The following is a 12104-nucleotide window of genomic DNA, read 5'->3' as shown; positions in this document are numbered from 1 at the left end:
TGTCCTTCAGGGGGCAAAATCAACTCTGATTGGCAATCACTGATATAGATTATACCAAAGACAATGCAAGTTGATGGAGAGTTTTATATTGAACAGTGTACAAATATATATATATATATATATATCCTTTTCTTGTTTTCCTCGTTGAGCTCCCTTTTTGGTTTCTCTGCAATTGAGTTTTGAAGGGGGTATGTTTCACTTAATCTATTGCAAGGTTTCTTAACTATGGCACTACTGACATTTTGGCCACATAATTCTTTGTTTTGGGGGGTGTCCTGTGCATTGTGTGATGTTTTAACAGCACCACTGGGCTCTACTCAACAGATGCCAATACCCCTCCCCCCGAGTTAATGGCAACCAAATCTGTCTCCAGATACTGGCATAATTGGCCTTGGTGGAGAGAACCACTGATGCAGACTCTACCAAGGATAGGAAAGCTGTAGGGTTATATTCTGCACAACCCACATGATACAATTTTAAAATCCTTTATTTTTTCCTCTGAAGTTCTTTCTTGGTAACTATGAGATTGGTTTTTGTTGTTTTGCTTTGTTTTGTTTTGCTTATGTCTCTCAGGGATTCTCCATCTCAGCACTACTGATGTTTTGGGCCAAACAATTCTTTGTTGTGTGGGGCTATCCTATAGGTTGTAGGGGGTTTAGCAGCATCCCTGGCCTCTACCCACTAGGTGCCAGCAGCACCCAGCACCAGCCCATACCCCTAGTAGTTGAAACAACCAATACTCTCTTCACATATGGTTAAATGTGTCTTGGAGGGAATGGACAAAAGTGCCCCTGGTCGAGAACCACTATTCTATTTCTATTTACCTTTCCTCATACAGTAGCTCTTCTTTTCAGCCTTTTCCTTAAGACGAAATGTATATTTCTTTCCTCTTCTTACTCATTGAGTGATAACTTTTTGTTACTGTTACTCGAATATGATTGAGGAACCTCACTTTCTCTCTCAAGTGGTTTGTTATATTTTTCTCTAACAAATACAGCATTGCCCCTAAGAGTAATTCTGGCAAATAACATATACTCCAACTTGCTAAACATTTGTTATTTCTCCTCCAAGTGAACAGGAACAGGCCATTTGAGCTTCTATCCCGGGTTCTGCTATAAATTGCTTTTGCATTAGAGTAAATTGGCACATACTTCTCTGTTTCACTAAATCTGAACATGTAGGCAACCTCAAGACAAGCGTATTGTCCTGCACATAGTAACTATATTGACATGAAAAGAATGTAAATATTGCAAACAGGCACTTGTGGGTTAAAATATCACATTATTCCTCTTTAACCAGATTTAGTCACCTTAGGCAAGTTAGTTCCTCTGACATTGTTTCACATTGTACAAAACAGGGGTAAGATAACCTTCTAAATGGATTTTAAATAAAGATTATAGATTATAAAATAAAGCACCTGGTATATATCAGGCACTCAAAAATGTTAACCATTGTTCTTAATTTTATTAAGAGATATGCAGGCCTTTATAAAGAGCTTTTAAAGGCAGACTTTAAATTTCAAACACCTATACATAGAATGTTTACCTCTTTATTTCACTTAATTTCTGACTTTTTGTTGTGATTATAGCTGAGGCATGTTGAGAAAAAAGATTGCTGCATTATTGATTTTTTATTTGCCAGAAATTTTAAGGCTTGACTAATTCTAATGTTCTCATAAACACTTAATTTTAAAATTCAGCATCATTGTGAGGATGTCTTCTTGCAATAAGAGAAGATGTATATTGCTTCTAAATAAAATGTAAGAGAGAAAATTATAAAATTAGGAATTTTACTAAAATTGGTTCCTCTGGCAAAGATGTCATTTGGTTTTTTTAGTGTTTTTCCCAGTATATAAGAGAGATTTTTATTTCACATTAATCTTTCTTGTGGTGTGTATAAGTGGTTTTGACCTTTTCAAGACAAATTGAAAAATAAGATGAAAAGAAATTAAAGACAACCTGTGAATCACATTTCAAAAAATCAATAAAAATGCAGAATGCAGTATTCTGGTCATTAAAAGGGGTTTCATTGTTCAATTTGTTACACAAGGATGTGATTTTCCTCTAGATTAGAAAGTAAAGTGTCAATATAAGGCTGGGGTACACAGCCTGTTATAATATCATAGAATTTATTGGTGTAGGAGACTTCAAAATTATTTAATATAACCATCCCAATTTATTAGTGAAAAAAGTGAGGTCTATAGAAGGCAAGTGACCTCCCCAGAATTTTAAACCATTTGTTAGTGACAGAGTTCCTTTGAGGATCTGATTCCCAGTGAGTCAGAATTGCTCTATTAGTCACACTTATCTGAAAAAATAGAACTGTGGAATCTTCTCGAAGGTTTAGCATTTATTTTCTAATGAATTTTACAAATTAGGAAATAATAGTGGAGATATTTTCAGGGATTGTTGTGTTACCAGCCACTGAGGGAAAATAAAGTATTTTGACTGGGATAAGCTTGATAAGAACTATGTTTCAGTTCAATACAAATATGTTAAAGCAAGTAAAAACACCACTGTTGTCTTCTACCAGGTCTTTCAGAGAAGACACAGATGGACATGGCAAGCTGTAAAAAAGAAAGCAGACTTTAACAGACGCATAACATTTAAGTTTTACTCAGACAATCTCTCATTCTCATTTTCAAAACACTTTGGATTTTATTGAAGAACATATATTGAAAGCTTAGTGGTGTTATTTAATAACTGGTCAAATATCTTCAAACTGCTGGTATGTTTCTAATACTGCATAACTTTAACATAACTTGAATCTTCCAGTAGCCTGGTGCAAGTTTTCAATGCAAACATCAGTAAGACTGTCTGCATGCTTCTTGAAATTTTCTTGATTTTTTCCCTGGGCCCCCTTTTAGTTTATGCAAGTTGTACGGTTCAGCCATTGTTACAAGATCTTTTGGGACACTCTGATTGGCTCTTTGCAGAATTTTAATCAATTCACCGGCAACCTTGCTGTCATCTTGAGTCATAAGGGTAATTGATATGCCTGTCTTCCCTGCTCTTCCAGTACGCCCTACTCTGTGTACATATTCTTCAATATTCCGTGGAAAATCGTAATTATATACATGTGTGACATCGTTAACATCGAGACCTCGGGATGCTAAATCAGTAGCAATCAGTATTTTCACTTTTCCACTTCTAAAGTCCTCTAATGCTTGCTCACGATCACTCTGTTCTCTGTCACCGTGCAGAGACTGCACAGGTATGCCGTGGATGCATAAATCACTTGATAAGTCATCAGCAACAAGTTTTCTGCTGACAAACAAGATGACTTTGTCTTTGGGTGACAGGCTCTGTAGGAATTCTTGGACAAGAAATCGTTTTTCTTCTTCTGTGGTAACAATTATATTTTGCTTCACTGTGTTTACGGCAACTAGGTCTAGAGTACCAACATAAACAATCATAGGCTCTTTCAGATAAGATCGTGCAAGTCGACGAATGCTATCTGGCCAGGTTGCACTTGTCATAACAGTCTGCCGGTCTGGGCGCACGTCTAATAAAATCTTCATTATTTGGTGTTCAAACCCCAGATCCAGCATTTTATCTGCCTCATCTAAGACTAAGTAGGTTATGCTTCTTAGTTTGACAAAGTTATTCATTTGCAGATCATTCAGTCTTCCAGGAGTTGCAATAATGATGTCTACGCCTTCAGTAACATCTTGTATTTGTTCTGTTCTGTTTCCACCACCATATATACAAACAGTTTTAAGACCTTTATATGAATACTTAGAACATTCAGCTTCCACCTGAAGTGCTAGTTCTCTAGTGGGTAGGAGGACTAGCATGCCAGGTCCATTCCTTTGTTCTCTAGATATTGGTTGAGAACTGAGATGAATAAACCCAGGCATTAAGTAGGACAATGTTTTGCCTGTTCCAGTTTGGGCGACTCCTATGAGATCTATTCCTTGTAGAATAATTGGCCATGCCTGTGCCTGAATTGGTGTTGGCTTCTGAAAACCAGCTTTTCTAATGTTTCTCATAAGTTCAGGATAATGATGGAAAGCATCCTCAAATTTATAGGTTGGATTGGGGATGGGACGTTTTTCACCATCTTTTAAGTCATCACACATTATGTTGAAATTTTCCTTTCTCCAAACGTCTACTTGCTCTTGAGACAATGAGCTTGTTGCTTTAGATTCTATGTAAAAGTTTTTCTTAATTGGTGGTAAATTGGCCCATTTTTTTTTCTCCCACTTCACCACTTCTGCCTTTATGTGATCCCAGTCTATCAGTGGCTGACCTTCTCTGATAGTGGTATCTCTGCCTGAGCCTCTTCCAACAGAGGGTCGGGATGCAGCATTACCAACACTAGATTCTGAAGCGTAGCTTCCTTGTTTTTTAACGAGAGTCTCTATAGTTTCTTTGGCTTTTGTTTTCATATCCGTGCTGCCAAAAATTTTTACCTCTGCTTCAGAATCACCTCTTATGATCTGTATTTTGGTGTTTGTCATAGCCTGAATTTCTTTCATTTTTGACCCACCACGACCAATTACCACACCAATCATATTGGTCTTTAATTTAAAGCAGAGAGGTGGGTCTCGGGAGCCAGAAGCCCTAGGCTCAAGATGGCCGAAGGTGCCGCTCCAGCCCCTGCCCCTGCCCCTGCCTCGGCCTCGGCCGCTCCTTCCATCTTGGCTGGCCCTGAGATCTCTTGGATTAGGCTCCGCCCTCTTCCACCCTGGAGCCCAGGCCATTTCTGGATAGCGATAAGATTGTTGGTAGCCTCTCACCTACCACAAGTTGGGAAAAAATGTGGCCTCAGGAATCTGTCTTGTCAGGTCAGGCTCTCCATGAACAGACAGGCTGCCAGGAGGAAGCTACACAGCCGTTACTAGAGAATTATTCTTTGACGTAGTGTTGGGGAGGGGCTTTGATGGGCCTGACCAATCACAGAGCTGGGACTTGGGTGAGGTAAGCAGGCACCTCTGACACATAATTTAAAGTGTCACTCACTCTCAGGGGCTGACCCTGTTGGCATTTAAAGGGGCATGAGACTGCTCAGCTTTTGTGTCCTAGGTACCTCTATCAGTGGCCTTATGCTGGTTCTGGCTCAGTGTGGGAGGAGACTTGAAGCACACCTTGAACTTATCCACATAGTCTTTTTTTTTTTTTCTTTTTTTTTTTTTCAATAAGCAAGTTATTTCCATGGGAGGAAAAAACAGTAAATTAAAAAAAAATCAACTTACTTGTTTATATGTTTGTATGTTCATTTCGGTGAATTGTTTTTTGAATAACAACAATCCAGGGTCCAGCTAAATTCATCCTTTCCCTGTCCTCTACTGTAACTTAAATTAAACCATCGGAAGTCTCTTAGGTGCACTCTTATGGATGGCATTTTGCCTCTGATTCTTCAGTTAAACTCCAGCATTTGTTCAGGCAGTTTCTAGTTATTTCAGGGATCCGGGTTAGAAGAGAGGTAGAGTGTGTACTACACTAACTTTGGAGGTGTTTTCAATAATTTGACATTTTTCTCAGAGCCTCTTAATTTTTTTCCTTCCCTGTAGTTTCATAGATTCAGAAATCTTAGCCCTGGAAGGCTATGTAAAAGTCATTTATTAGGTGCAAAGTAGAGGGCACCCTGGCAGCAATCTGGGCAGGTGGATATCCAGCTTCTATTTAAACAGTCCCAGAGGCAAGGAGCTCGCTTTGCTTCAAGGATCTCCATCCCATTATGAGGCAGTTTAATGATTACAAAGGTAGTTTTGAACTAAAATGTTCCACTTCTTGCTTTCTTAGGTCCTTTTTCTGACTTCTAAAGTTACACAGAATCAGTTTGATTTCCCTTGTATCCTTACGTACATAATGGCCACGATCAAATCCCCTTAAGTTTTCTGTTCATCAGAGTAAAATTTCTAGTTTTTTCCCCCAACATTTCTAGAAATGAGATAGTTTCCAAGATGTGTACTATCTTGTTCCTTCTTCTTTGGAAATGATTCACTGTGGCACATAAAACTAAACAAATTCTGCAGAAATTGTCTTACCTTTACTATTCAGTTCTCTTCACTGACCATGACAGTTCAACTAATTCTGCCTACGATCTCAACACAAAGCTGCTCACAGGCACATGATGGACATTTAAGTCCATTCTTCCTCATCTTGTACTTAGATGGTTGATTTTTGGTTTTTTCTTTGTTTAACTAAAAATACACTAAATATTTATCCTTTTGTATCCCTCCTATTAAGTTTGGTCAATTGAAGCAGCATATTAAATACACTTTTTTTGTTTTGAGGGGGGTTGGGAGAGGAGATACTTAGGTTTTTATTTTTAGTGGAAGTATTGGAGATTGAACCCAGGACCTTGTGCAGGCTAGGCACACACTCTACCACTGAACTGTACCCTCACCCCTAATTTTAATGCTACTTCTCTCATCCATCATATTACCATCTAGTTGCAGGTCCCCTGCCAATTAAATGTTTGTGGCATCTCTCTTCAGCCAAAGTTGCTGATTAAAAATAGAACGTGGTCAGATATATCGGGTAGAAGTCTGTGACACATTGGGAAAAACCTTCTCTATGTCAGTATTTACCCTGCAAAGATGCTTTTTGAAGGAAAAAGGAAAGGTTGCTGGCCAAAAATATTTGGGAAATAATAGCACCCTGTATCCTCTCAGAGTCACAATGTGTATTAGGTATCTCAGAAGCTCTGATAATTAGAGGAATTGAGAAACTCAGCTGGGCATTGTTTAACCCAAAGTTTCCAAAGGAATTTGCCAGTGGAATCTGTTCTCAGTATTTTCATTAAATTTTTTATATGGGATAACTTTAGATATATAGAAAGATTACACAAGTAGTACAATGGGTTTCCATATACTGTTCAACCAGTTTCAGGTTCCTCTAATCTTATCTCACAGTACCATGGTATACTTGTCAAATATAAGAAATCAACATTGGTGTGTTAAGATTAACTAACTCCAGATTTTATACCATTCATTTTGCATTAATATGTTTTTTCTGTTCCAGTATCCACTCTAGGATTCCACATTGCATTTAGCTGTTATGTATGATGTATGATCGTCTCTCAGTCTTTCCTTATTTTTAATAACCTTGCCAGTTTTGAGGAATAATTGTCAGGTATTTTGTAGAATGTCCTTCAAATTGGATATGCCTGATAACATTTCTCATGAAGCATACAATCTTGGGACCACTTAACAGGGAAATTGGAGGGGGAGTCATCTGTAGGGCAAGAAGAGGAGTTTGGTTTCAGACATGTCCAGTGTGTGGTGTTGTCAGGACATACAAGTGGAAATGCTAAGGACAACTGGAGATCTGGGACTGTAGTTCAGATGAGAAGACAGAAGGAAAGATATGAGAATAGTCAGCATAGAAGTTATAGTTGAAACTCAGAGAATGAATATTCTTCCCAAGAAATTGAGAGTAATGAAAGACATATTTATAAATAGCTTCAGGAATCAAGAGGAGTCATATGATTAGTTAATGAGAATAGGAGGATAGGGAGCCAAGTGTAGAAAGAAGAAAAACTCAAGAGAATCAGAAGAAAGCACTATAATAGGAGATAAGGCAAGAGAAAATGAGAAGGCCTGGTAAACAGTATAAAATGCCTCATGAAGAACAGACAGTAAACAGACTACAGAATTTGGGAGAAGGAAATTATCAGTGACTTTCAAGAAGGCTCTTTTTGTGCAGTGATAGAGGAACACATACTGCAAGGGAAGTGATCGGGATGAGAGACAACTGGACTACTAGGGAACTTTGCAGTGTTGGGGAAAGAACTTTACATCTTGGACTGATAGCTGAAAGGCACTGTCTTGATTTTTAAATAAAGCTTCAAGAAACCATGATTAATGGGCAAGTTACTGGGATTGTTCTGTGAATGATCCAGTGGATTCTGGGAAGATTGCTTATCATGAATATTGGAAGAAAATGAACTTTAATAGTCTTTCAAAATATGTGGGAGGATAGGGTGAGGGAGAGAATCACAAGGAAACAAGAACCACTCATTAGCTGTTTCAGAAAAGGAAAGTCTTTCTAAAAGGAGAGAGAGGGAGTACTGGGAGTTCTTTCCAGGAGATTACACGGCTATTTTTAGCTGCCCATTAAACCTCTCTCTATCAAATTTAGTTTACTCTCCACAGAGTGGGGGGATGCATTATTTAGGCATATGAAGAAGTGAGGCTATTGAGGTAATTAATTCTCCTTTCAGCACAAACAGTAAAAAAGAAATATTGTAAGCTGATTAGCACCTGCAGTAAGCTCCTTTGGAGAAGTTCTTGCTTACCAACTATTTCCTATGAAAATTTTAACATATTGGCATTCATTTAAAAAATAATAGCCTTCAATTATCCCTTGGCTCCGTTTTGAGGCATTTGAAGGACTGTTTCATTTCTGAAAGCTGTGGTGTAGGTAAGTGGAAAGAACAACCATATTATCTACATCGTTTGCATTGTATACAGAAGCTAAATCCTTAGAATCATGGATTTTAGAGGAGGAAAGGACTAACTTTGGAGAGCATCTCTTATAACCTTCTCATTTGCAAGTAAGAAAACTAAGATTTACAACAGCTCTGTCCAATGGAAATGTGGTATACGTCAAAGATACAATTTTACGTTTTCTAGTGGCCACATTATTAAAAAAAAAAAAAGTAAAAAGAGAGACTTCTGATTCTGGACAAGGCAGTGTAGGCACATTTCTCCCTACTCCTCCTCCTTATTTATTTTATATATAAAGCAAACAATAAGGCTCAGAAATCTGGAGAGAGGAAAGCAGACCAACTAAAGAATGAATTGAGGAATGACAAAATGGTGAGTTTCCTGGGTATTCTTTTTGCCTTCCTTATATCCTGGACTGAGTGGTGGAGAAGCCTACAACCGAGAAACACCCACAGACATAGCTAAAAAATTTCCCAAGAAAAACTTGTTGTTTTTGTTTTTTTTTAAGCCAAAGGACCAGGAAAGAAGCAGCCTAACAAGAAAGAAATCTTTTTAGTAGTAACTGCCTTGCTCCTACATCACAGAAAAAACAAAAACCACGGTGTACCTTCCTTGGCCCCACCAACAAAGGCCAAGCATGAATCCTAGATTTCCATCCTGGTCTGTTGGTAGTGAGATACACTACCTCTCCCCATTAGCATGGTATGTAAAGAGGCCAAGTCTCCAAGTCTGTGTTTTAAACACTGCTCAGAGATAATGAGATGCTTTCTTTATCCCCACTCTCATCATGTCAATAGAAACCATACGGGGACCCTGGACTGCCACCCTCACCTAGCAGTTATGAGGCAGGGCTCAACTTCCCACACCAGCATGGTGGTCAGTAGAGGCCTGCTAAAATAAAAGATTCAAATAATATCTTAAATCTCATAATATACAAAATGTTTAAGACAGAATTAAAAATTACTCATCATATCAAGAACCAGAAAAATCTCAACTTGAATTAGGAAAAAAAAAAACAATGCCAACACTGAGGAGAAACAGACATTGAAATTATCTGAAAAGAATTTAAAGGCAACCATTATTTGAAGGAAAAAAAAAGCTTCAGTGAACAATTATGAAGACACTTGAAACAAATGAGAAAAAAGTCTTAGCAAGAAGTGGAAGATACAAAGAACCAGACAAATTTTAGAGCTGAAAAATACAGTAATCAGAATAAAATTCCAACATGGGCTCAATAAAAGAATATATATGATAGAGGAATGAAGCAATGGACTTGAAGATACAACATTACAAATTACCCAATCTTAATAACCTAGAGAGAAATGGACTGAAAAAAATTAACAGAGACTCACAGACCTGTAGACAGTAATAAAAGTTCTAATATTCATGTCATTGGAATTCTAGAAAATGGGTATGAACATGTATTTAACAAAATAAGAATAGAAAATTTCCCAATTTTATGAAAGGTTTAAACCTACAGATTAAAGAAAATTAGGAAACCCCAAACACAAAAACCCCAAGGGAATCCATGCCATTACACATCATAACCAAACTTCTGTAATCTAAAGACGATGAAAAACTCTTAAAAGCAGATAAAGAGAAACGGCACATTGACTATACAGGAACACCAGTTCAAATGATAGCAGATTTCCTATGAGAAACCATGGAGGCCAGAAGAAAGGAGCATAATATTTTTCAAATGCTGAAAAAAGGAGTGATGATCCCGGAATACCATATTCAGAGAAAATACCTTTAGAAATGAAGAGAAGGTTAAGATATTCTCAAATGAAGGAAAACTAAGAAAATTTGTTGTCAACAGACTTAATCTAAAATAATGGCTAAAGCACATTCTCTAAATGCAAAGAGAAGAATAAAAGAAGGAACTTTGGAATATCAGGAAGGAGGGAAGAAAACAATAAGCAAAAACATGGGTAAATACAATAGAGTATCCTTTTCTTCTTGAGTTTTCTAAATTATCTTTGACAATGGAACCAAAAGTTTAACAATGTCTAATGTGGTATTAAATATGTACAGAGGAAATAGTTAAAACAATTCTAATTGGAGAGAGCAAGGGAACGTACAAAGAGGTAAGGCTTCTACACTTCATCAAACAAAAATAATACCAGTTGACTATGATTAATTATGGATAAATAAAACAATACCTGGAGCAACCGCTAAACAGCTATATGCACTCAAAAGCACTACCAATAACTGTATACAGAAGTCCAAATATAATGTACATATGAAACTTACGTAATACAAACCAATCTTACCTCAGTAAATTAAAAAACACTAAAGATAAATTAAAATGGAATTCTGAAAGAGTTTTCAACTAACCACAGGAAATACACACCCGAAAACGTGCTCAAAATAATTTGTCATAAGGGTAATAGAAATCAAATCCCCACAATGAGATAATGAGATAACACTCCACCCCAATCAGGGTGGCTATAATAAAAAAGATAGACAATAACAAGTGTTGGTAAGGACGTGAAGGGGAAATTTGAACCCTCAGACATTATCAATGGGAAAGTAAAAGGGTTCAGTCACTTTGGAAAACATTTTTATAGTTTTTCAAAATGTTTAACATAAAGTTACCTTAAAAATAAATAAGTAAAGTTACCATATGCCCAGCAATTCCACTCTTAGGTATCTACCCAAATGAAATGAAAACGTGTTCACGTGTAAATGTGTACATAGATGTAAATAGCGGCATTATTCATGGTAATCAAAAGGTGAAAATAACCCAAATATTCATCAGCTGATGAACTGATAAAATGTGTTATATTCATATAGTGGAATACTGTTAAGAAATAAAAAGGAATGAGGTACTGATAAATGCTGTAATGTACATGATCCTTGAAAACTTCATGTGAAGTGAAAGAAGCCAGTCACAAAAGGCCATTTATTGTATTATCCCATCTATATGAAATGTCCAGAATAGGGAAATATATACAGAGAAAGTAGATTAGTGGTTTCCTAGAGCTGAAGACATGGCAGGAGGTGAGGTGGACTTGGGAGGGAGGTGGGACGGATAATGGGTAGTGACTGCTGCAGAGTTTCTTTTTGATAATGAAATATTCTAAAATTAAGTTGTGGTGATTGCTTTGAAATTCTGCAAATATACTAAAAAACATTGAATTGTTCACTTTAAATGCACAGATTGCATGGTATGGACTTATATCTCAATAAATTATTAAATAATATACGGAATGACATGACCTTTAGGTTTATAAGCACTTTGTCCCTTTTCTTATGTATTATTTAATTGCATCATCTAATTTTCCCCTCTAAAAGCAGTACAGTTTACAAGTGAGAAAACTGAGGCACAAAGGTTTTGTCATTTTTCCAAGGTCGCACAGCTAATTCCCGAGCTCCACGAAGCAAACTTAAACAGATTTCCTGACTACACACAAGGACGATTAACAATAGGCTGGAGAAACATGGGGAAGGCAAGAAAAGGAAAGCATTTCCAATAAACATATTCAGTTGTGATAATCTGGGATAAAAAAGGCAATCCGGTGTGACAGAAGTTTTTATTGCCTTCCTCAGGGGCTTCGGAACTGCTTGTACTTGATAAAACCATTCAGACTAAGGATTTGGGACAAGGGCTTATGCTCAATTTTTTGTAGCGTGCATTACCATTTAGAGAGATAGCAGGTGACTTAAGTCTTTTAGTAAGAATCATTGTAGGGGAAGAGAAACA

General features: G+C 37.1%; 1 protein-coding gene across 1 annotated transcript; it reads right to left on the bottom strand.

Moving 5' to 3' along the window:
• Positions 1-2699: 2699 nt before the first annotated feature.
• Positions 2700-6132, bottom strand: DDX53 (DEAD-box helicase 53). Its single transcript, XM_010970321.2, has one exon. It carries the CDS (start codon positions 4703-4705, stop codon positions 2804-2806), a length of 1902 nt encoding a protein of 633 aa, XP_010968623.1. The 5' UTR covers positions 4706-6132; the 3' UTR covers positions 2700-2803.
• Positions 6133-12104: the final 5972 nt, after the last annotated feature.

The sequence above is a fragment of the Camelus bactrianus genome, chromosome X, assembly GCF_048773025.1.
Source record: "Camelus bactrianus isolate YW-2024 breed Bactrian camel chromosome X, ASM4877302v1, whole genome shotgun sequence".
NCBI classification, from domain to species: Eukaryota; Metazoa; Chordata; class Mammalia; order Artiodactyla; family Camelidae; genus Camelus; species Camelus bactrianus.
Note: the sequence above shows the minus strand (reverse complement) of the source record. Positions and strands in the feature narration are given on the sequence as shown.

What these genes read in the sequence shown, in the direction of transcription:
- DDX53 (XM_010970321.2), bottom strand. Translation starts at nt 4,705, where the DNA reads ATGGCCTGGGCTCCAGGGTGGAAGAGGGCGGAGCCTAATCCAAGAGAT.